The sequence below is a fragment of the Phascolarctos cinereus genome, unplaced genomic scaffold (genome assembly GCF_003287225.1).
Source record: "Phascolarctos cinereus isolate Bilbo 61053 unplaced genomic scaffold, phaCin_HiC Scaffold_726;HRSCAF=1367, whole genome shotgun sequence".
Lineage (NCBI taxonomy): Eukaryota > Metazoa > Chordata > Mammalia > Diprotodontia > Phascolarctidae > Phascolarctos > Phascolarctos cinereus.
This window is the reverse complement of record NW_027556098.1, coordinates 129,802,539-129,829,291: the sequence shown is the minus strand read 5'-3', so window position 1 is coordinate 129,829,291 and position 26,753 is coordinate 129,802,539. Positions and strand designations below refer to the sequence as shown.

At 38.5% G+C, this 26,753-nt stretch overlaps 1 protein-coding gene across 1 annotated transcript in view; it reads right to left on the bottom strand.

The window, feature by feature from the left end:
* The window catches only part of CLSTN2 (calsyntenin 2), a 225,360-nt gene that overhangs the window by 105,007 nt on the left and 93,600 nt on the right, over positions 1–26,753 (bottom strand). The window contains exon 6 of the mRNA XM_020986139.2: positions 26,501–26,622. Coding sequence (XP_020841798.2) covers positions 26,501–26,622 — 122 coding nt within the window. The remainder of the gene's footprint in view (positions 1–26,500; positions 26,623–26,753) is intronic.

The window sequence follows — 26,753 nt, the reverse complement described above, 5'->3', positions numbered from 1 at the left end:
TAAAACCAGCAACTAAGTCCTTCTGAGGATGATCTTTGGCTTCACATATCCCTGGGAATGACTGTGTCCCTGATTCCTCTATCCTGTTCTCTTAGGGCCCTAATCTGGTCAGGAAAATCCATCCTTATGAGGATTAGGGATGGCTACTGGGTAACAGCTACATATTTTAAATTCTTTCCCACTAGAGTTCCTTGCCTGACTTCCATGATCTTTTTATCATCTATCTATCTATCTATCTATCTATCTATCTATCTATCTATCTATCTATCTATCTATCTATCATCTATCTATCTGTCTCCTGATAACTGTATTTCATTATAATTGCTTTCCTTTGCAATCCTATGCATTTTGTGCATCTAATATCATTATTCTGAGAAGGGATTCATAGGTCTCACCAGACCAACACAGGTGTCCATGACACAAAATAAGTTAAAGATCCCTGTGAATCTAATCTTCTCACTTTTTTTGTCTAACTCATGAGTAACTGATGAAATCCTCACTATGTAAAAATTGCAAGCCAAGTCAGAGTTAAAGGTCACTCCATGGAAGCCTTGTGAAGTGCCTAGCAAATATTTGTTGTGAATATGAATGAATTTGTCCTGTTGTCTTTTGCTTCATGACCACAGTCCCTAGCAATGGTACATGATAAAAGGAGGCTTTGTAGTTCTGAAGCAAGAAAACAGACCTTTGGCTGCATGGGAACAGATCTGTATTCCTAAATAACAACCTCAATTTGAATGTATAACTTTATAAAGCTGCTTTGCTTTATTCCTTTGTTGGAGCCTGAAGTTTTCCTGCTGACTAAAATGAGATTTTTTTTCACACCTATAATCTGAATGGCAAATCACACTCATCCTTGCATGTCAGATAGCGCCCCTATAGTGGAATGGAAAAAATAAAGACACAAAACCAAACCCAGCCAGCAATGTACTTGAAAGTGATTTTTCATTTACTTTGTTTTCTTATTAAATGTGATTTTCTGGTTGTAAACTATAATTTTTGTTTTTTGAGAAGCTTTCACCAATGTCATGTGTAAGATGTTTTCTCTTCTTTCAACCTCCCCTGTAGTTGCAGCAGCTTCTAGTAGTGGGTAAACGTCTGGTCTTAGACTCAAGAAGGCCAAGGTTTAAGTTCTGCTTCTGACACTTACTTATTATAAGACCATATGCAAGTCATTTAGCCTTTTAATGACTCTTTGATGTTATAACTTTTAGCTATAAGCTTACAGATAACTTATAGCTATAAGTTACAGAAGAGTTACTGAGCTGCATTAGTGGAGGGAATTTCCCTATCAGGAATTTCTCACATTAATGAAATCATAGATCTGAACAAAGAAAATTCAGTCTACAGGCAGATTTTTGAAGGGTGTTCCTGGTGACCTTTCACATTAAATCTTCATTTTTCTTCCAGCTCTGTTCCTGACTTCTTCTGGACTTCAAAACCATGATCCCTCTACTGCTGGCTCAATCTGGAACTTCCTTAGGCACTTGGGGCCTCCACTCTGGAACAGCCTACCTTGCTCATGTACTATGAAATATCCATCCACAAGACCCATCCCACCTTCTCTCGTTGGTAAATTACTCTTGGAGCCCCCATTTTGTGGAGGAACTCTGTGTCCTTTCATCTTCCAGCTCTGTTCCTAACTTCTGACTTTACTCTCCCCCCTTTTTTGCTCTCTTTTGTATGTGGCCTTCCTCCACTGGAACTGGAATGTAAGCTTCCTTTTTCCCTTCCTTTCTCCCTCCCTCTCTCACTCCCTACTTTCTCTTTCTTTCTTTCTTTCTTTCTTTCTTTCTTTCTTTCTTTCTTTCTTCTTTCTTTCTTTTCTTTCTTTCCTTCCTTCCTTCCTTCCTTCCTTCCTTCCTTCCTTCCTTCCTTCCTTCCTTCCTTCCTTCTTTCTTCTTTCTTTCTTTCTTCTTTCTTTCTTTCTTTCTTTCTTTCTTTCTTTCTTTCTTTCTTTCTTTCTTTCTTTCTTTCTTTCTTTCTTTTCCTCCCTCCTTCATTTCTTTCTCCCTCCCTTCCTTTTCTCCCTCCTTCCCTCCCTCTATGGGAAATGAGTTTTCAGCTGATTTGAGATGATTTCAAAAACTACAAAACTCAGGTCCATCTGTCCTTAGACAGGTGTAGGTGAATGAGACAAGAGGGAAAGACAGAATTGGTTATATAATGTCATTAGAGATCTTAAAGATCATCTACTCCAACTCCCTCATTCTGCAGACGAGGAAACTGAGGCTCAAAGAGATGTAGTGATTTCCCCAAAGTGGTGCAGGTAGGTAGTGGGGGTACCAGGATTACAACTCTGGTCTCATGACTTTAATTTTGGGAACTTCTTCCAGATCCCTTCTAATTCTGAAGCCAGATGTTCCACCCTTAAGCACACACCTTTCAAAACAATTGCCAAAAGCAAGTGGAAGGTGTGAACACAGGCAGTTCTGTAATAATGTGACACAGATATTCCTCAAAAGTGCTGAGCTCGGCAAAATCATACAAAAAAAAAATACTACGGAGCTTATGTGGAAAATGAAATTAAGAACACAATGCTCAAAAACTTCATTAGTGATACATAACAGACCATTGTTGTTCAATGTCTGACTCTTTGTGTGGACCATAGCATACCAATACTATCCACAGGGTTTTCTTGGCAAAGATACTGGAGTGGTTTGCCATTTCTTTCTCCAGTGGATTAAAGCAAACAGAGGTTAAGTGACTTGCCCAGGGTCACCCAGCTAGTGTGAAATCAGATTTCACATCGGCCTCTAAACTCAGATCTTCCTGACCGCAGGCCCAGTGCTCTATCCACTGAGCCACCTAACTGCCTACGTAAAAGATAGGAACCTAATAAAAATAGTAGTACCGTTTTATATATGTGAAAGGGTTAATAAAAGCATAAATACTCTGACAAACAGCAGCCATTTCTGTGGCCTCAGTCTGCCTCTGCAGTGGCAGGATGGACAGGCTGCAACTCCATCAGGCCAGAGACCATGGCAAGTAGGGGAGGGGCTGGTATGGACCGGCCCTTCTCCACTCACAATTCCTACCGCAACAGAGGATAAATAATAAATATGACATGATACCTTGACAAAGACCTGAAGTTTGCTTGTGGAAGGAGGTGCTAGGAGGGTTCCAGCCTGTGAATTATTGTGAAGGGGGGAAGTTTTCTGCATCCTTACTGTTTCTCACTGATATCACACAGAAGCAAACTGAAATTTGTATTATGCTCAAGATGTTCAATCAATTATATATCAAGGAAGTAAGAAATTTTTGTTTTCAAAATGTGTGTTTTATCAGAACAGGCTATGTAAGATACACCTTGAGAAGAGCCTCATTCATACTGAATCTCAGTGCAAATTACTATTGAGAGTTTGACTAATTTATTTTCCAGGAAAAGGGAGTATCTTGGGGCATTCTGCTCTCAAAGTGAACTCCTAATCTTATCAAATGCCAGAGAAATTTGCTTTTCTTTCTGAAGGAAAAGCAGACCAGTAAGCCTAGACATTCCTATATAGAAACAATTCACTTGTACACAGGAAATCCTAACTTCATCAAGATTAGCATATGAGAGTGAGAAATTGGGCAAGAGCAATGAATAAGTTACTCTGGTTTTAATGTTAGGCATATATTTCATGTTCCTAAAGAACCAGTTACACTTTATTCCACAGATAAAAAGCATTAAGTATATCTGGAACACACTTTATTAGCAAGGGGTTATGATTGTGCCCAAATCTTATTAAATGAATAGGCTGTTTAAATGCTTGGATGCTCTCCATATAGATAAGTCACTGTTGGACATGTAATAACTATTAGCTGCATCACAGTGGGGGTCCAAGTAATAAAGGGTAATGGGAAGTCCTTGCAAATTTTCTAAATTGACCATTAACATGAACCTAGTCCGGCAGAGTCTGAGCACTACAGTGAATGTAACTTCTGATTACTCTGTTAAATAGAGTATAATTTCATGAAGATAGGGCTAAACTGTTGGTGGAGTTGTGAACTGATCTACCTATAACCATTCTGGAGAGCAATTTGGAACTATGCCCCAAGGGCTACAAACCTGTGCATATATCTTTTGGTCCAGCAACACCACTACTAGGTCTATATCCCAAAGAGATAAAAAAAAAAAAAAGAAAAGAAAAGAAAAGGAAAGGAAAGGAAAGGAAAAGGACCTATTTGTACAAGAATATTTGTAGCAATTCTTTTTATGGTGACAAGAATTGGAAATTGAGGGGCTGCCCACCAGTTGGGGAATGGTTGAACAAGTTGTGGTATTATGATTGTAATGGAAAACTACTGTACTATTAGAAATGATGAGCAGGCTGATTTCAGTAAAACCTGGCAAGACTCATATGCACTGATACAAAGTGAAGTGAGCAGAACCAGCAGAGCACTGCATACGGTAAAAACATCATGTGATGATCAACCATGAATGACTTAGCTATTCTCAGCAATACAATGATCCAAGACAATTCCAAAGAACTCATGATGAAAAATGCTATCCACCTCCAGAGAAAGAACTGGTAGAATGTGAATGCAGATTGAAGGGCACTGTTTTTTGCTTTCTGTATTTTTTTTTTCAGACACATGGGTCTGTGTCTTCTTTCCAACATGACTAGTATGGTAATATGTTTTGCATGATTGAGTGTGTATAACCCATATCAAATTGCTTATCCTCTCAGGGAGAGTGAAGAAGAGGGAAGGAGGGAGAAAATTTGGAACTCAAAAATTAAAAAAAAAATGAATGTTAAAAATTGTTTTTACATGTAATTGGGGAAAAATAAAATGTTATTTAAAAAAGATTGGGATGAAACATGTTATATTCTCTGGTTTCTGCCAATCATAATGCCTCAAAAATTCCTGCACTGAGGGATTTGTTTAAAATTTGAATGAATGGATGAAAAGTCAAACATCATAATGTTCTCAGGGTGATAGATAGTTTGTAAAGTCTCAGGCTGTTTGAGAACAGACTAGACCAATCACTCAAGCAGCTAACAAACATGTGTGCTTACTACATGCTTGCCATTGTGCTAAGTGCTAAGGATACGAACAAAAAGCAAAAGTAGTTCCTGCCCTCAAAGAACTTACATTCTAACAGCAAGAGATATAGTCTAGCTGGCTGAGGTCCATATAGAGCATGGTAAAGGAAGAGCTTAAGTAAGAAGCCTAGTTGGATAAAAGGGGGAAGAAATAGACAGGGCCACTTGACAAGGTTGGTTAGGAGAGCAGGCAGCAGCCTGGTCAAGAATATCAAGAGAGGATAAGCCTCTGGTGGGTGGGTTCTGTCACTGACCACAGGCATTTAGGCTGTGCCCTGTGTCCTTCCCACAGGGAAGCCTTGAGTGTGTTTGTGTGTCGGGGCTGGGGGAGGGGAGCTGTGACAGGGATTAAAAAGTGCCCAGGCATTAAGGCACTGGGCTAGGCACCATATAGGCAAGAGGATCTGTATTTTGGTAGTAAGGAAACCACCTATTGGAAGCTATGTACTTTACGATTTGTCCTGAATAAATTCTTTGTTCTCTGTGGAAAAAAAAAAAGAGGATCAAGAGAGGATAAGCCACCAAGGCAAACTGAGGCTTGGTAAATGCAAAGAGGTCAGGACTAACATAAGATAGCAGCAGATCTGGGGTTAGGGTCTATCAATCAACAAGCATTTATTAAATTCCTCCACTATTATTCTGGATGCTGGGGATACAAAGACAAAAGTGAAACATGCCCTGCTCTCAAGGAGTTTATAGTCTAAGGGGCACAGTGGATAGAGCTCTGGGCCTAGATTCAGGAAGATCTGAGTTCAAATCCAGTCTCAGATACTTAATAGCTGTGTGAGCCTTGGCAAGTTACCTAACTTCTGCCTCAGTTCCTCCATTGCAAATAGCATTTACAGGGTAAACCTACGTACCTTTTCTTAGATTAACATTAAAGTCATAAAATATGACATATAGGATTACAAAGTAAAGCAATTATATTGAAATATAGTTATCATAATCTTTTTTTAAAGTTCTTTCAGAATCTGAGTAGAGACTGATTCCTTTGTTGCTCAAGATACTTAGAGCTGGAAACATGTTTCTTTCTTCAGGACTCAGCCCCTCTGTTCTGCCTCTCCCAGAGTAGGGGCCTAATATGTTAATACCATGACTGTCTTTAAAATTCTTTGCCTGCTCCAGCTCTTTAAGCTGGGCCACTTGGCTGATTGAACCCCTCTGCACAAACAAATGTCTTTGTTCAAGAGTGGGGGAGAAAGGAATTTAATAAGAATCAGCAAGCACGTGAACTTTCTGGGCAATTTACAGCTCAGTAAACTCATACAAAGCTTTCAAAGGCAACTTCTATAAATTGAGAATGTAATTCTTAACAGTAACCCTAAAGATACGAGATCCATAAGTGTTCCTGTAAATAAGATGGAATTAGATCACTTCTGGACTGATATGGGGGATAATGACAAGGCCATGTGGGCTTTTCAAGTCTGGACTAAAAACGGAGAGGAAGAAACAGGGGGACAGAGAAGGAAAAGGGGAGAAGGAGAGAAAGAGAGAGGAAGAGAAAGAGATAACATTAGAGACGGTTAGCCAGGCCTATGCCATATACTTATTGTTCAAACTACATGGCCGTAATCAAGACACCCACCAGCACCTGGTGACAGGAGGATACTACGGTGATGTGAACTTAGGTCCAAGTCACTTTTACCTCAGTCCCAGTTTTCTTATGTGTAAAATAAGAGGTCTAGATGAGACAATACCTATTTCTTTCCATCTATAATAGTCTATAATTCTAGAAGATGTCTACAAACCTCTTGAAATGGTTCTTTAAACTTAGACATGTAAAGTGATAAAGAATATACCTGATCTTTGTGACTGGGAGGTAGAAGTATTTATGAAGTCTTGTTTTTTTTTTTCCTTTCATTTCCCATATCTCCATTGGTACAAGATCGAGATGTGATGCAGAAGATTCAATATGTGATGTACCTATTATGAAACAGTATCTTCCAATGACAGTCAAATTTCTAAGCAAACAATACATCAGTATTTTAAGGACCTACAATTTCACCCTGGTGTATGAGCTCCCTCCACCCACACAAATAGAAATTCATTTAAAACTTCTTAGGGAGCTGTCTGAATTTTAGGGAAGGTTGTGACTTGCCCATCCATAGTCATACAGCTATTAAGTATTAGAGTCAACATTTGAACCAAATATTTCTGGATTCTTATCCAAATCAAGCACTCTATCAACCATACCATAATGTCTTTATTTTTTGGGGGGGGAGGCAGTCTAGACCTGTGATTTCATTGGTGTAGAACAGAAGTATCATACTCACTGCCTTAGCCCCCAAAACTCCCCAGTGCTGCCTGAATCAAATTAAAATGTAATTGGGAAATGCTTAACAAAATAAATAGAAATACAATACAACATGGATAATGTTAATTTGTGGTTTTCTAAGTCAGTTTGTGGTCAGCAGGAATCCTTTTCTATTTGAGTTTGACACCATTGGTATAGAGGACTTTCAATGAAAAAACTACCTCAACCAAAGTGGGCTGGCCATTCTTCAGCCAATTAAAGAGTTATTTATAGAACGTAGAACCCGGGCACTAGAGGTTGAATGACTTACTCAGGGTCCATAGCCAGTATGTATCACAGGTAAGACTTGAACTCAAATCTTCCTGATTCCAAGGCCAGCTCTCTAGCTACCATCCACTCTGTCACAACAATAGAACAACAACAGGATTCACAAAAGGAGAGGAGCTATTGGAGTAGTTGTTTTTGTGGTTAATTATCTGTGTAAAGTTTTATTGATAGCCATTTTATCCATGGGATCAATTGGATCTTCATGAAGGTCCAAATCAGCTGTTAAGCCAGCAGACATAAAAAGCTGTGATGTGGATACAGCAAGCTGATCTCAACAGCTGTACCTCCTATGGTGCTCTCTGGTTAGTTAATTATAGCTCACAATAGTCACAACAACTTTAGGAGGTAGATGCTGTTATCCCCATTTTGCAATTAAGCAAACAGAGGTTAAGAGACTTGCCCAAAGTCACAGAGCTAAGTGTCTGAGATGGGATTTGAACTTGGGTCTTCCTGAGTCCAGCTCCAGTACTGTATCTACCGCCTGCCTGCCTGAGTTTCATATTACCTCATCCATGATCATAGACATTATTGCCAAGTGGCCTTGGATATAACCCAAATATTTGGCCATCCAGATTCCCTAGGACTCTTGAAGATGGCCTATGTATATGTTGAAAAAGTAAATTCTTTCCTCTTTTCCTACTTTTTTTTCCTTTGTGAAAGAAAATAGGAGCCTCCCACCGATCAGAACAGTGGAATCTTTGCAGTGTATTCAGTTCTTCCATATGATGGAGCCATAGGTCGTCTCCATGATAACAAGTTCCTATCATAAATATTATTGACTAATTGTGTGCCTTTCTTGAAATTTGAAGATGAGGAGCAAAACACGAGTTGTTTTTTTTTTTCAATGTACAATTTTTTATGTGCAATTTCAGTTCCCCCAGTAAAGTTGCCTTTTCCTGAGCAATGCAGCAATGCGGTAGCTTTCATAATGAGGTCTTACCTCTCTCTAAATATGCATTGATTGTCAAAGTGATGAAAGAGGTTTCATTATTTAAAGACATAATTAAATGACATTTCCTTTAGCTAAAGTAATGAGCAGTAAGTGTGACAATATTTGCATGTTATAACATTAAGGAGGGAAATAGATGACTTGGAGGAGATTGGGAGGAGCTAGTGAAGATGGGGAAAATCAAACAAACAAAAACACTTCACCTTCTGGGCCTCCACAGTCATCTCTTTTGAAGCCAGGCCCACATCAGCAGCCCCAGGAGGACTGTTTTTTCATGGAAGACACTTCCTTTCTCTAAGCTGGTTTAATGGTTTCTGAGAAGCAGTCCTACTTGTCCTAAGCCACAAAGATGATCTGCACTTGGCAAGAACAGCATACAGATGAAATTACTGACCAAGGAAAAGAGGACTACTATTTATAATAGAGACAAAATCTACCTTCTCCTAGCTTAAATGATCTCTGCCTTCTATGATTCTTTTATTTCATTTATCAATCTATATTGCACATATTGACACTTAATTGTGCTCAGATTATTTCCTGGGAGTCAGTCTTATCTCCCCAATGAAAATATAACCTCCCAGAGGGGAGGGCTCCTATGTTCCTTGTATATAGGCAATACTTACATAAAGTACTCTTTGGCTAATTAACAATTATAAGAACAACTCAAATTTGTAGAGCAGTTTAGAGTAAGAAAAATACCTTCTTCACAATGACCCTTAAAGTCTTATTATCCTCATTTTATATGTGATGGAACTGTGGTTCGAGGAGGATGAGTGACTTCTTCAAGGCCACATGGTAAGTATGAGAGCTGGGCTTTGAAAGTAGGACTCTTCTGACTCCAGCAGTGTGGATCAAAGCCTAGGATATCAGCTGTGTTTGTGTACAGCCAAGCCACACAGAAGGCCTTTCTGGCTGTCTGAAGGAGAAAAGCTGTTTATATAACCACCACCAAGAAATGCTTTTGCTCTAGTAAGTGCCTTTGGCTAATTTCACTTAAGTAATGGGTGTTAGACTTAGAATTTCCTTTTTATATTATTTTTCATGTTCACCAATTTCCTTTCTGTCCAACATGAGAAAGAGGGGGGCTGTCCTGACAATTTGTATTGTCCAAACAATACAGAACTGCTCAAAAGTGGAATGGGCTATCTCACAGGGCCATGATTAGATAGCAAGCTTGACAGTTTTTAAAATGCTATCCTGACAACAGCTAGGTTGTGGGGCAGCTAGGTGACACAGTGGATGGAGTGCCAGGCATATAATCAAGAAGACTCATCTTTCTGAGTTCAAATATGGCCTCAGACGCTTACTAGCTGTGTGACCCTGAGCAAATCACTCAACCCTCTGCCTCAGTTTCCTCATCTGTAAAATGAGCCAGAGAAGGAAATTTTAAACCACTCCAGTATCTTTGCCAATAAAACCCCAAATGAAGTCATGAAAAGAGTCAGACAAAACTGAAACAACAATATCAATAACAAATTCTCACAATAACCTTGTATTTCAAGTATTTATATCTCATTTTTGAGATGAAGCTACTGATGCCTAGTGCAGTTAAGTGACTTGTCCAAGGTCATATAATTAATGGGGGAAAAAGGAAAGATTACAATCCAGTTCTTCTGATTTCAAATCTAGTGTTTTGCCATTATACCGCCATGGGGTCCCCATCACTGGAGGTGTCTAAAAAAAATGGGAAGACTGGGTAGCCAAACCTGTGATTCTATGTTTTAGAGAAAATTATTGGTATAACCTCATCAGCCTGTAAGATCTTATCACTACTCTCAGGTCCTCTATCTCAAAACTACTCTCACCTTCTCTGGTTGGAGGCTGGAGCCATGAACTCCAAACTTCCATTTAAGGAGAGAACTCAGCTCAGACATCACATTTCACACTTAGCTGCCCTACTTTGGGACTTCTTTGATTGACTTCTCTACCTGTTCTCTTCATTGGGTACCTTCTTGCACTCCATCCCCCTCCCCCAACTTTCAGCTTCCTTTTGTGTGTTGTCTTCCCCCACTAAATTGTAATCTCCTTTTGGGTAGAGACTGTCTTTCTTTTCTTTTCTTTCTTTCTTTTTCTTTTTCTTTTTTTTTTTGATTTGTTTCTCCAGCACTTAGCACAGTTCCTGGTACTTAGTAAGTGCTTAATAAATGTTTATTGATTGATTAATTGAGAAAAGATGAAACAAATCCCTTTCCAAACAAAGTACCATTTATTTATTCAAAAGAATTTATTAATCCCCTATCATGTGTTGAGTACTGTGCTAAACAGTCATAGGAAATTTAAAACTAAAGAAAGGTTGGCTAAGATGCATATAATTTTTGTTCAACTCAATTTAACAAACATTTGTTAAGTGCTTATTATATACAAGGCACTATGCTAGATGCTATAAAAAGGAAATAATTCCTGTTCTCGTGGAGCTTATGTTCTATTTGTACTCATACTTAACTAAAACTGAATCCACTATGGGCATTGCAAAGATTGCTCAGGTACTTAGTACTTGCTATATGCCTCACAGTCATTAAAAGGCTCTGACATTTTAGTTCATTACTGAAAATGATATTTGACTTAATAAGCAATTTTAATTATGTTGAAATGATTTTCTTTCTGTTTTTTTTTAGCAGTAAAATGAACAATGGTCATTTAAAATATGCATTAGATTGTTTCTACTAACAAAACACATTCCCTCCAATCCCCTTAGGGCAGCTGTAGAGACAAAAATACAAATAATGATTTTATGGGAATAGCAGGAGCTACTGAGTGTATGCAATGGAAGGGAGAGGGAGGAGATAGGGTGAAAGAGAGATTAAGAAGGCCATTCCCCTGACAAAAGAGGAGAAGGATTTGAAATGATAAACGTTTGGGAGTTGTGTAACTGGGGGCTGGCTGCTCACCATACTTACTGCCTTATAAAATTAGTAAGATAAATGGCATGGCCAGAGGAGCTGGTAACATTTAAAGGGTATGAAGATAATGACAATCCTAAAGACCCTGCCATGTTAAACCTGTTTTTAAAATGGGCTTCACACAGGGAAAATGAAAGAAAATCACGTAATTAGTTAATAATGGTAACACAATGGAGACTGAAGAGAAAATTGCTCTCTAAGGATATGGTCATGGATGCTTGTGAAAAATAAGAGTATAAAAGGAATTCAGCAAGTTTGAATAGGACACATGAAGTAATTTAACAAAAATTGAAGAAAAAAGAAGTATTGTCAGATCTTGCCTCTGTCCAGTTCTCTCTTTGGTGAAACTAAATTAATTCTTCATTAGCACACAATTAAGGTCTGAATCTCAATCCAATTCAGCCAACATTGATTAAGCTCCTACTATGTACAGGTCATTGTGTTAGGCACTGAAAATAAAAAGAAAAAAACTAAAAAACCCTACCCTCAACAAACTTACATTCTGCTGGTGCCACATAGCATGTATGCATAGCCAACTGCCAAATTACATACAAAGTTACAGAAAACAATTTCAGGATAGAGAGAGCCTGAACAGGTGGGTTGGGTTGGAAAGGCTTTGCGTAGGAGAGGGAACCTTAGTTGTGCCTTCAAATAAACTTTAAAACAAGCAGGTTCAAATCCTGCCTTTGACACTGACTCAATATGTGATCTAGGACAAGTCATTTAATCTTTGTCTGCCTCAGTCTCTTCAGCTATAAGAATGGAATAAAAATAGTACCTACCTCCAAGGGTTATAAAGGAGAAAAAAATGGATACTCTTTGTAAAATGCTTTGCAAAACGTAAAGAGCTATATAGTTGTTAGTTGTTGTTATTGTTGTTGTTATTGAAAGCTAGGGGTTCTACAAGGTGAAGGGGAGGAGTGAGTCTATTCCAGACATGGTAGAAAACTTATTTGAAGTCACAAAGGTGGGAGAATGAAGTGCTGTGTATAGAGAACAGCTAGCAAGCCAGTTTGACTGGCGAGGACGGTGTAGGAAAGGGAACAATATGAAATAAGACTAGAAAGATAAGTAGAAGCAATATTGAGGAGGCATTAGATTCAAGGCCGAGGATTTTGTATTTTATCCTAAAAGCAACAGGGAATTAACATGCTGCAAAAAGGGCTAGATCTGGAGACAGAAGACCTGGCTTTGAATCTCAGGTTCTATTAATTACTAGCTCTGTAACTTGGCTCTAGCCATTTCAGCTCTCTGAGCCTCATTTTCCGCATCTATAACATACGATTATTTGTTGGAGTAGATGATCTCTAAAGTGCCTTCCAGTTCAAAAATCTATGGTTATAAGATTTTTGAGTATGAAAATCACATTGTTTTGGGAATATCAATTTGGCAGTGATGTCGAAGAGGGATTGGAGAAGGATGAGTCTAGAAGCAGAAATACCCATTAGGAGGTTATTCAAAATAGTCCGGACGAGAGGTGATGAGGTTCTGCACTAGAAGACCCATCACATAAATTAGAAAATTGGATATTGTATTTAGGGGTTGAGAATACAAAGATAAGAAAGTTATAATCCCTACCTCCAAGAATTTATAGTCCAGCTGGGCAGATTAGGGTTAGACAGAAGGTAGGATGGGAGAGTTGTAGAAAGTGTCTCACGATTACCCTGAGATAGATGCTATGAGTATGTTAATGATCACATTTTAAAAATGAGGGAACTGAGTTTCTTTAGTGCATTTTAAGGATAATTTTTATCTCTAAATCTTTGATTTATAAACAACTTTTCAGGGACACATCTTTTGGGTAAAGGAATTGTCTGCTGGCTTCCCAGCAGGAAGCTAGTATTTTCACCTAAGAAACCGTGCATTTTGAGAGGTAAGAGGATGGAAGGCGGCGGCAGCAAGCGTGTGTCACTCAAGGACACATAAAGAGCATTTTTAATCCAATGTTTGGAATCATTAGAATTCGTGGCATTATTTAATCATACCCATTTAGCATAAAAGCCATTATCAGGGAGCTAATTAATAAGCAGTCTTTTTGTTGATTTTGGCTTTCCATTCTGTCTTTACCTTGGTTTGGATGTGACTAACTGAAAGTTTGCCGGAATGTGCATTAGTAGATCTTTAAGCAAAAATCCCATCATAATACCATCATTACAATCGAATTACCAAGATGCAGTGGCTTGTAAAAGAGTCATTTCCCAGAGCTGCCTGGCAGTTGATATTCCACCTGGCTGCTCATGCCTCCTAATGTGCGAGGAGAAGGATTTTGACTTTCAGAATCATATATAGTGTTGGCGCTTCTTGCTTGACTAAATGTATGTGTTCGTGATAAGTCGTATGTAAACAGAATTTCTTTAAACAGAATCCTATTTTAAATGCATTAAGTGATCTGGCAGCTGAGAGGCAGCATGGTATAATGGGAGGAATGCATGGAATTTAGTGTCGGGAGATGCTGGTTTCAGTTTCCTAACCTATAAAATAAAGAGGTTAGTTTGGATCAGGAGTGCTTAACCTTGGGTCTATGAAGTTGTGTGTGTATGTGTGTGTGTGTGTGTGTGTGTGTGTATACATATATGTATATATGTATATATATATATATATATATATGATTGTATTATAATATAAGGAGTTTCCTTTTAAATATTATATATTTTGCATATGCATTCAAAAACATTATTCTGAGAAGTCCATGGGCTTCACCAGACTTCCCCAGAGGGGTCTGTGAAATGAAAAAGGCTAAGAACGTCTGGTCTAGGTAATCTTCAAGGTCCCTTCCAGGTAAAAAGTCTATGAGCTTAGAATTAAAAGAATCTCGTGGCATTTTATAAAGTGAATGCTCCACACTAATCAACAGAGCAACAAATACAAAACATGGTGCTGTGGGGAATGCAGAAAAAGAACATGGCAGAAAAATTAGTATGGAAGATCTAAATAGGTGTTAGGCTATTTTGTACTGATTTTATAGGCCGTAACAGTATGAGTCATCAATCAATCATTCAGTAAGCATTTATTAAATGCCTACTGTGTGCCAGACACTATTCAGAGAAGGAGGAGATTACTGTGAGTCACTCCTACATCTCATGCTCTGTTTGGCCAATCCCAAGCCCTCTTTTTATTTGCTTCACCCTTTCCAGGGTTTCTCAGTAAGTCTAAATCACATAAGCTCCCTATGACATGTGATGACTTTTGCTGTTCTGTAAGCTTGTGTTCTTTTATATGATCCCCCTTAGTGAAAGGTTTGAAGGGCAGCTGCTGAAAAATCAATCAGATGACAAATAATACATTTAATATGATTATATTAATGAGAGAAATAACTTGGTCATGTCTTATGATTTTGGTAAGTGTGATTGACCAGGGTAATTTGACCATTTATCATTCAGGAGAAGGGAAGGAAATAAACATTTATATAATACCTGTTATGTGCCAGGCACTGGGCTGAACATTTACAAATATTATCTCATTTGATTTGATCATCACAATAATATTGCTAAGTGTGTGCTGTTGTTATCCCCATTTTACAATTAAGGAACCTGAGACAAACAATTTAGGTGACTTGCTCAGGGTCACATAACTACCACTGAGGCAGGAGTTGAACTAAAGTTTTTTTACTCTACGCTGGGTGTTCTATCCATTGTGTCACCTAGCTACCTCATTATATTTTCCTATTCGATCCAATAAGGGTGAAATGAAATAATATTTGGAAACACTTACCACAGTGCCTGGAACATAGCAGGAGCTTAATAAATGCTTCTTTCTTTCACACCCCTTCCCTTCATCAATCAAGCCACTTAACTATGATAATTTTAGAATGACCCATTCTGACTAAGAATAGTGGCCCTGTGTAGACATGACTTTCTTAGGAGCAGATCACAAATTTGACTAAAAAATTTTTAGTGACTTAGAAATAGCTTTCTTTCACTAAGTGATTAGGAATGATAAAATCTACCTCTGTGAAGCCTTCCTTAGCTATCTGAGTCCAAGGTATTCTTTCTCTTCTCTGAATTTACATAGTATTGGCCACAGGCCATGTCACATACCTCACACTTAATATACTGGTTTGGACCATTATTGCTCTTTTTATGTGTCACATCTCCCTTGACTTGAAAGTCTTTAAAGGTTGCATCATATACATATTTGTGATCCCCCATGCTCCCTACCACAGGGCTGGCACAGAGTAGATGCAATAAATATTCATTGATAGAACAATTGATCGGAGTGGCAATGAGATATAATTGCTCTGCTGTCTAACCTATTACATTAATATCTCCCTCCCCAACATCTTCCTAATGAGAGTTTTCTAAAGAAGTAAAAATATATGATCTATCTCCAGAGGCACAATTCAGGGTATAATTGTGACTTATCATTTATTCACTTATTTCCTATCTAAAAAAAAAAGAAAAGAAAATCAAATGGTGAATACTTATAGTCAAACTACTACTATAAATGAATCTCTTAGGATGCTCCTGGCTTAAATTACAAGGAAAGAATAATTTATTATTTCACTGCTAATCCCCAAGTACCACTCGCTTCTTGAAAATTTCCAGTCTCTAAACTTTTCTTTAACAAAATAGGTTAAAGCGGTTATTTTTTTTATCAGCATAGAGCTGGTGTAGTAGATGTAGTAGATGGAATGCTGCACTTGGAATCAGGAAGACATGAGTTCAAATCTGGAATCAAACACTTACTAACTGCTTAACACTGGGCAAGTCACTTAACCTCTCTGAGCTTCAGTTTACTCATCTGTAAAATGAAGATAATAATAGCATCTACCTCCAGGGTTGCTGTGAGGGTCTCATGAGATAATACAGTGTTTCGCAAACTACAAAGTGCTATATACATGTTAGCAACATTTTCATTATTAGCTCTACCAAGGCAGATTGTGCAACCCTTCTATGACTTTGTGCTTGGAACACAGTAAGTACTTTGCAAAGACTTGTTGACTTGACTAGATTATTCTTATTTGATCTGAACATAGTTCTTCCTGACTCCAAATAAAGCACACTTTCCATGACTCACTAGTGAGATATGGAGGCATAGAGTTCTATCTTGGTAAATCTAAACTGTGAGTCTACTACATCCTGCTGCCACCTCATGGCCAGATGAGAACACCTTAGACTTCTGGAGTGCTAGCGTCCTGAATCTTCCATCTCCTGCCCAAGGCAGTGTCTCCCCCACCCCCACCAAGTAAGGCTGCTTGGGGCCAGGTCAGGTCTCTAACCCAAAGAAACCACTTCTATCTGTACGAGCTTAAAGTACCTTCTACTTCCTGCTGCCAGCTTGATCTCCTAACTGGGAAGTGGAGACCCTCTTTTTGACTTTAGGCCTTTGATCTCCTGCTGCATCTGTTCTTTGAGGGTAGAGGAGTGGTGTTCTCCACTCTGATGAACGTTCTTACACCTGGTCATCACCCAACCCCCTTCCTCACTCCCTGCTATCAAATTCCTCATTCCCATCTCCCTCAACCCTCCCACCTCAAAGTTTCATCCTAACTCCATGCCATTCTGTTGTGCCCTCTAGAATGCTTGTCCCATAAGCAACAAACTTCCCTTCATCTTAAATCTATTCCTCTCCCACTTTTTCCATCTAGTAGCTCTTACTGAAACCCTCTCTACTGGCCATTTCCTACTGTCTACAAAAATACCTATCTTTCCCCTACCTTGAAAAAAAGAGTCACTTCATCCTTCCAACCCTACTATCATCCTATATCTTTTCTGCCCTTTGTAGCTAACTCCTTGAAAAGATCATCTACGATAGGTACCTATATTTTCTCTCCTCATACTCTCTTCTTAACATTTTACAATCTGGCTTCTTGACCTTATCATTCCATTGAAACTGCTCTCTCCGAAGTTACTAATAATCTGTTAGTTGCCAAATCCAGTGGCTTTTTCCTCAATTCTCATTCTTCTGGACCTCTGTATAGCCTTTGATGCTATTGATCACTCTCTCCTCTGTACTCTCTGGGTTTTCAGGACACGACTCTCTCCTGGTTTTCCTCCTACTTATCTGATTGCTCTTTCTCTGTCTCTGTCTCTCTCTCTCTCTTTTTTTTTTTGCTGGATCCTCTAACCATGGGTGTCCCTCAGGGTTCTGTCCTGGTTCCTCTTTTCTTCTCGCTCTAAACTACTTCACTAAATCACCTCATCAGCTCCCATGGAATTAATTACCATCTCTATGCCAATGGTTTGAAAATCTGCCTTTCTATCCTGCTCTCTCTTCTCCAACTGCCTTTCAGACATCTCAGACTGGATGTCCAGTATACATCTTAAACTCAAAAAGTCCAAAATAGAATTAATTATCTTTCTCCCAAACTCTCCACCTCTGTTACTATAGAGAAGAATAGCATCCTCCTAGTCTCTCAAGGTCAAAACCTAGGAGTCATCCTGGATTCCTCATTATCTCTCACCCCACCCCTCCAACCCCCATATTCAATCGGTTACCAAGGTCTGTTGATTTTACCTTTGCAAAATCTCGTACAACTTCTTCTCTCCTCTGACACTCTAATTGAGGCCTTCAACACCTCACTTCTTGATTACTACAATTGACTGCTGGTAGGTATACCTCAAGTCTCTCCCCACTTCAATCATTTTCTATTCAGCTGCTAGAGTGGTTTTCCTAAAACACAGGTCTGATCGTGTCATACCCTCTCCTACCCTCTCCTACCCCCCCACCTCCCACTCAATAAATTCCAGTGGCTTCTTAATGCCTCCAGGAGCAAATACAAAATGCCTTTTGGCCCTCAAAGGCCTTTATAACCTAGCCCCCTCCTATTTTTTCAGCCTTCTTACACTTTACTCCATGACAAGTACTCTTTGATCCTATAAATAAGACACTCCTTCTCTTGGCAATGGGCATTTGTTTTCTCTGTCTCCCATGCCTGGAACTCTCTCCCTCCTTCTCTCTTATCTGCCTGGCTTCCTTTAAGTCTCAACTAAAATTCCACCTTCTACAGGAAGTCTTCCCTAACCCTTCTAAATTCCAGTGCTTTCCCTTTTTTAATTATTTCTTCTTCATCCTGCATATTACTTGCTTTGTATACATTTGTTTGCATGTTGTCTCCCCACCCTCACCCCCATTAGCTTGTAAGCTCATTGAAGGCAGGGTCAGTCTTTTGCCTCTTTTTGTATCCCTAAAACTTAGTATATTGCCTAGCACATAGCAGGTGCTTAATAAATGCTTGTTGATTGATTAAATAAAAGATGGTGGTAGAAACAACACAGAAAAGAACTAGGAGAACAGAAACATTAATTCATTTATAAAAATTGGACATTTGTTTTATATCATGGTGGGGGGTGGTAATGGGGTAAGATTGGCTACCAAGGGGGGCCCAAGAAGTCAAGCAAAATAGAATGGTTCAGGGAGTCATCACAGACAACAAGGAGATATCAAATTCAGAGAGACCAAGTAAAGGAGGGAGGACAAAGAGGTCCACAGACAAGATCAGTAATCAGGGGTGTAGCGGTGGTCAGCAAGTTAGCAAGCAGTACTAGTAAGCAGAGCTGGTCAGTTCTGGTCACAGGGCCAAGGCTGTTGGCTATTAGCAGCTCCAAATCTACAAGTAATGATTCCAGGCAAAATGATTTCATAAGCCTGCAGGAAAATCCTGTCCATGAATGAAACAGAGATAGAGATACTTGGGTCACCTGACAATTTGCCTTCTTTTGCCATCAGCAGAGGGAGGAACATGAAAGGCAGATATGCAAGAAGCTTTCTGTGGGCCCTTGAGGAGCCTGTCATTTCTATACACTCAGGATGTACCTTATATACAGAAAAGCCCAGCCAAGGCAACCCTCTAGTCCTCAGCTCTTAGTATTGATCTTAGCCACATGATTGATTGTACATGGGTACCTGGTATAGAAGAGGAAGATGTCTAGTATGGATGGGTCTGCTACGTTGCTGTCTGCTTCACTCATCATGTGCAGATGTAGACTTTATTTTTCTCTCCAACTAAAGTGAGTAAGTAGTTCATTAGTCCAGCTAAATAACACCTGAATGATTCTCCTGGACTGTATGTGTGTCTTGAGAGCCATCCATATTGTTTACTCATCTGTATCTGGACAAATTCATGTATGACAGATCAGAAATAGTATTTATTATGTCATCTGCTCAGGTCATCATTTTATTGACCTTGGTAAAAATTCATTGTAAAACTTACAATGTGATATTCAGACTAATTTATAAATATCAAAATAGAACAAATCTCTAGTAAGTTTCTGAGAATGAGAAGAGATAACATTTTAGAGCTGACTTCATAAAAGGAATCATCACATCAATGTATTAACTCAACATTTTTACTGTAGTGTTTAAGGTAGCTTTATCTCTGATTTTTCTCTTCTGAGTGTTCAGAACAAACAGAAAACATTTGATTGAGTAAATATCAGATATTCACCAAATCAGAGAATCAGAGATCCTGATCACAGAAAAGGACAAAATGGAGTCCAATTTGAAGAAAAGGAATCTCCCTTACTACTTAATAGTTTCTCCTTGACAGTCTCCAGTGATGGAGAGCTTACTACCTGTCAGGAAGTCTAAACATACTCTTCTAGTGTTATATTATTCAGGAATTTAAATCTATATTATCTTGAGAAACTACTGATATAGTTCTAATTACATGGAAAGAGTGGAGGGGAAAATAGTTTTCTATCTTAGGAATCCACAGATATGGGTTTGCTGGGTTAGAGAAGTGCAATGGTCTCTAACATGACAGGGACATGGTTTGGCCAATATCCTTCACTGCTGTAGAGTAATATTATAGGAAACCATAACCATTACCTATCCTTTAGTGTTCTTGTCAGAGACAAAGCCTTGATCCAGAGTCAATTTAATTAAAGAAAGATTTACTATGTATAAAGCATTGTGCTAAATATCAATGGAAATACAAACCAAAATGAACCATGGTCTTTGACCCCAAGGAGCCTATAACCTAACAGGAGAGGAAAGACAGGTAAAAAAAAAATACTGACACAAAATGGAACATGATGGGTATGAAAAAGGAACAAAGTGTTGTGGGATCAGGTCTGATGTTCTGGTTGCTTTTGAGGAAATTTTTGTTTTGAAATTAAGTTTTGCCTATCATGGAGAAAACTGACCCAACATGATAGTTTCATGATGAAAATAAAACTTTTTTTGCTTCATCAACAACTCCTGATTTCAAAATATGTAAATAAGGATGTATACACATACACACACATATAGATATAGATATATACACATATACATACATATGTAAAACAGACAAGGGAAGTGATAGTAATATAAAAGAAAAAAACATTATTAAACATGATTATTTTGAATAGGACAATAAAGATCATCAGAGAAATCTCATTTGCAAACACTCAGATCATCTCTGTGCACAATTCAAAAACATGAATCAATGTAAAGGTTGGATGTTCCTTGTGAATTCCCCTCAGAAATTGGCTTTCTTCTCTTACGTAATTTTAATTCCAAACTCAGTGACTTCATATGGTTATATCAATCATTCTCATCAATTGGAAACATCCCAGGGCATTTCTAGCTGCCTTAAGCAGTATAATAAGAATCTTAGAAAAATATCACTATCAATTAAGTTTTAATTCACCTTATTTCTTTCATAGACATCTATATATGTGTATAGTCACACACATATATACCCATATATTTATATATGAACATATATACATATATTTGTTGAATTTGTTTAAATCTATCTATCTATCTATCTATCTATCTATCTATCTATCTATCTATCTATATCTCCATCTTGCTCTCTCTCTCTCTCTCTCTCTCTCATTACATGTGTGGCAGAGAGGAAACATTTGTGTATACATATTTACCAGTCTCTCTGGACGATAGATTAGGTTCTTTGAAAGAAGGCCACACCCAGTTCAATGTACTTTGTGGGTCTACATACCTAAAAATTTATCTTGCAAGCCCCCACTAATGAATTTATTTGCAATAGTCAACCTCTTGACACAGTTAGCTCAAAGCAAAGGCATTTACTTAAATGGCAGAGCATAAACAATAATAAAAAGAACCAATCCTCCCTCCTTTACCCCCATCCTGCCATATACACCCCCAGCCATAGATACACCAGACTCTGGGTAAAATAAAAAAAAGTAGGCAAAGAGAAATTCTCTATCAAGAGGTGGGATTTTCTTCCATAGCTGTCTTTTTTTTTTTGACATCCAAGGAAGACTCCCCTCTTGACTCCTTAGAGGATATCTCTGTCTACAATGCTGGATAGCTTTTTAAGGTCAACCAAGGGTATGGATAATCCTTTAACCAATCAATGGCTAGACACTATTATTTCATCAGATTCCTCCAATAATGGAGGAGCTTCTTCATATCTCCTAGTGGAACAAGAAGTCTAAACCTTCCATTAAACTTCCCTCAAGACATTAATATCTTACTGTCTTTGTTTCCTGTCCCTTAAATCCTTAATTTCCTCAAGTGAGCTGAGGGAAACTCAACTGAGCAGGGGTCATTTGATCAATTCTTTGATTCCATTCTCCCCTCAGTTAAACATTTGCTGTCCCCAGCAAGTCAACTGGGGTGCTTTTTGGCACATTTGTCCCTTTTCATAATTTTAAAAGCTTTCTAATGACTTGGAGTGGCTTAGGCATTAGTACGTTGGAAACCTTGCCCTTGTGTCTTGTACATAAGAGTACTAAAAGTCTATGTGGTATAGTTCTAGGACAATCCAGAAGCTAGCATTTTTTCATTGGTGTCCAGATCTACCACAGCTATTACAGAGAGTAACTGTTCTAAAACTTACAGGCTTAGAACATTGCCTGGGGGCATGCTGAGGTTAAGTAACAGTATGACATAGTAGAGATTTGACCTCGAATTCAGGAAGATCACCCTCCAAGTCCTACCTTTCTCCTCACTCTCCCATCACCACCTCCCCAACATATAATATACACTGTTCCATACAGCACTTTTAGGAGGAGGGTTTGGGTTGCTATGGAAGCACATAAACAATAATTAAACATTTTAAGATGACTTGACAAACATTTATCAAGCATCTGTTTTATGCAAGGTCCTATGCTAGGAATTAGGGATACAAAGATTGCCCTCAAAGACCTCATATTCTATTGCAATTCTATTTTAACTGGCAAGAGAATGGGCATCATAGCCCATGGTCATCTACAGTTAAGACAGGATCAATGTAAATAGAACCTTCCATACAGTCATAGATCCACAGAATGGCCAATGCTACCTGTAGATAAAAGGCAGGTATGTAGTACAGTCAGGAAGACTTCAGTTCAAATCTGTCCTCAGTAAATAATTGTGTGACCCTGGGCAAGTCACTTAACCCTGTTTGCCTCAGTTTCCTCATCTGTAAAATGAGTTGCAGAAGGAAATTACAAACCACTCCAGTATCTTTGCCAAGAATACCACAAATGGGGTCACAATGGAAGAGTAGGACTTGACTGAACAATAACATTACTTGTAGATGAAGGCCAGATCCTCAGACCTTCCCTAAGGCTATGCAATTCTTTACTGAAATTTCTCCATTAATTAAAGAGGTACTGGGGTTAAGGGAGTAGCTTTTCTTTTAAAATGCAAATGCTACTAGAAATCGTAAGGAGCCTTGCTGTCATTTACATTTTACTGATAGGCTTTTCTCTTAACCTTTAGCTAAAACCCCAGTTCAGAGGAAATGGGGACTTTGATGTGAAGGAACTAATTTTGGAACATAAGGCACTAGAGATAGAAGGGAGGAAACAGAGGGAGGGCAGACCTTAAGAGAGAGGGCAATGCAGTGAAGATACTTTGGTCATTCACAGGGCAGCATGAAGGTACAGGAGAATGGAGGGAGGTGGGAGGTAGTAGGAGAATTCCTGAAGGGGAAAGGGATAATAAAAGGAAGTTAGGGGGATTCTTAAAAATTACTTCACTGACTTCCTAATTTAAGAGGACTATTATTGGGCAGCAGGGCTGAGATTTGGGTAAATACATGTATGAGAGATCTGAAATAATGTTGCAAACTTTAGAGGGTCTATTTGTATTTAAAAGGGGTATTTTTCACAATCTTGTTCTCTCTGGAAGGAAAGAAACAAGTGTTTATTAAGAACCTACTATTCTAAGCATTATGCTGAACAAACAGTATCTTATTTGTTCTTCATGACAACCCTATGAAGTATGTGCTATTATTATCTACCTTTTACAAGTGAAGAACGGAAGCAACTAGATGTTAAGTGACTTGTCCCAGGGTCATACAACTAAGGGTCTGAAGCAATATTTGAACTCAGGTCTTCTTGACTTCAGGATGAATTCTCTATCCTCTGTGCTACTCTGTACCTCCCTTTGTTTGCTGGAATTCTTAAGATGCCTTTTTGATATTCAAGGCTGCAGAAAAGAATAGTCCTATTTCCTCCCTCCCCTCTCCCCCATTAAAAATCAATCACAACTGTGATAATAACTTCAAGTCAGATCTTTCCACCAGTAACTCAGTCACCTGGGAAACAGGGTGATACACAGCTACAGCCCAGAGAGTGGGAAGCAGTGAGAAACATACATTTCAAAGCTTCTGATTCCAACAAGTTACTTCAGTTCTCTTTGAAAACTCTAATGCAATGGTCCTTGTGATAAAAAATCAGGAAACAGGAATAAGTCACAGATTTTCCTTTTTACAGAGGAACACTTGGCACTCCTCCTCCATGTTAATGTTTTCATCAAAGACCTGAAGTTATTGCTCTGAGCCTCCTGTCACCAAAACTAACACTGTACCATCATATGAGGAATGACAGCAAAGCTCCAAAGAAAGAAATGATGGCTGGGATATAAAACGCACTCACACCATATACAATCATTTGGATTGAAGATAAGCTTATGTAACCTGCTAGAAGAGAAGGGAATTCCCCTCAGTATAGTGTCTGCTGTACCCCCACATCTTTTGGGGTCATAGGATTCTTGGGATCTCTTAAGCCCTGGTCACAGCACCCTCACGTGGCTTTGCCTTATGAAATAATGACCCTATGGTCCTCTAGAGATAGAGGTATTTGATTGAGGATCATGAGCATATAAACTCTAGGAGAATTCCTATCTCAGAAATATACAGGCCAGTCTATCAAAAATGATATCTATAAAAATGAAAATAGAATCTTTAGCAGTAATGCTAATTGTAGAAAACATATAATTATTTGAAAACATGTTGTTATTTCAATTTTAAAAAATTTGTTTTCAGTTCTGAATCCTCTTTCTTCTTCCAGCTACTCCCCCATCCATTGAGAAGGCAAGAAATATGATACCCATTATACATATGAAGGAAAGACATACAACTTATTAATATTTATCCTGAGTCCAATAGGGCCTGCCAGAACTCAAAAGCACAAGGACTTCCCAACTCTTAGCACTGGGAGAGAAGGAGAATGAAGGAAGAATGGAAAGAGGAAAGGAAGGAGAGAGTAAGAAATAGGTTCCTGATCATTTCCTTGCTCACCAGAAAAGAAACCTTTTATTTGATGCTGACCAGAGAGGTTGGGGGGGTTGTTCTTACAATCCCTTACTGGTTTACCCTTGGAAAAGGGGAGACCTAGACTAGAGAGCCAGTATAGGCTGCTTCTGACTTATGGCTTACTGGAAAGGGAAAAGAAGTACAGGTTAAGAGCAAACACTCCAGGAATGGCTCAAACCATACCTGCTATTTCTAGTCAAACTAGGTCATTGCTTCCAGGTACCAATCCTCCTGCTGGAGCGTGGGGTCAGACCTTAGTCCCAGCCCCATCCTCCTATGGCTACTTCTGCAGGTTTAGAATGTGGAGATTCTGATTCTAAAGCCATCCCTTCAAATCAGTCTAGGTTACTATTTGAGTCTGTAGCACTGAATCAGAAGGGTCCTCTCCCATTCAATATTGGAAAGTTGCCCCTCAATCCTGTGACCCATTTGGGTACCATTCCTCTACTAGTGAGCTAGGTAGAAAAGTTCTTCCATGGCTCTTTCTCTGTTCAACTAGTTACGTGTTTGATATCAACCATGATATTTTAAAGAGCAGAGAGACTGGCAATACAGGTATGAGGAATCAATGAACCTTGATGTTACCAAGATGTGTTGAGCTGGGGAAACCCTATAACAATATCTATCTTAACAATTCATGATACAGTTGAAATTAGTTCAGCTTCTCTAGAAAGCACTTTATAACTATGTCCTCAAAGTTATTAAATTGTGTATATCCTTTGACCCAGTGACTCTACTACTAGGTCTATGCCCCAAAGAGTTTGAAGAAAGTACCTATGTGTAAAAAAACATTATAGCAGCAATTTTTGTGGTTGCAAAGAACTAGAAACCAAGGAGGCTGCCAATCAATTGGAGAATGGCTCAATAAATTATAGAATATGAATATGATGGGATACTATCGTACTGTAAGAAATTATGATAAGTACAGTTCCAAAGAAACCTAGGAAGACTTGTATGAACTAGTGCTGAAAGAAGCTAGCAGGATCAGGAAAACAATACAATTACAACAAGATTGTAAAGACAAACAATTCTGAAAGACTTCAGAATTGTGATCAATACAATGACTGACCACCATTCTAGAGTACTCTTGATGAAGAATGTTGTCCAATTCCTGACAGACAGATGATATTCAGGGTACAGATTGAGACATATATTTTTTGGCTAATACAGAGATTTGTTTTATTTGACTGCATTTTTGTTATGATGGTTTGGTTTTTCTTTTTCAATGGGGTCATAGGAGATGGGAGGGACAGAAGGTAGATTTTTGTTAACTGAAAAAAATTAAACTAATGCAATTAAACCATTGACACCAAAATGTTCTCTTTTCCTTGCGGCTACCAACATGTGAGCCTAAGAAATTCCACACCTTGTCTAGTTTTAACAATGTGACTTTTACAGACTATGTACTTTAAGTTGCTATTTTCTATCCCTAACAATAATTTTTTGCTGCTACAAGACAGACCTGACATTTTAAAACCTTTTTTAAAACCTAAGAAAAAGGCTGGAAACCTGGGATCCTGCTGTTAATGGTCACTGGTGCAAACTAGACCAATCTTGGAACTCTAGCAGAGTCAAGAGATCAACAAAGTGGAGAGTAGTAAATACCTGATCCAGCTTCCAGTGGAATTCTGCTGGTCGAAAGGTATCTGCTTGGTCAAAGTCCTTCCGCAAAAGGAAGACAAGGCGGCAATTATGCACATAGAGGGCATAGTGATGTCGGTTCATTTCTGGGGGAAAAAATTAAAAAAAATAGGAAAGAAATACAGAAGCTAGTATCTTTAGGTCCCTCAGAGAATAAGCTTTTAATTGGATTGCTGAACACAGTTCAACTAACTAAAGAAACAGATTTTACATTTTC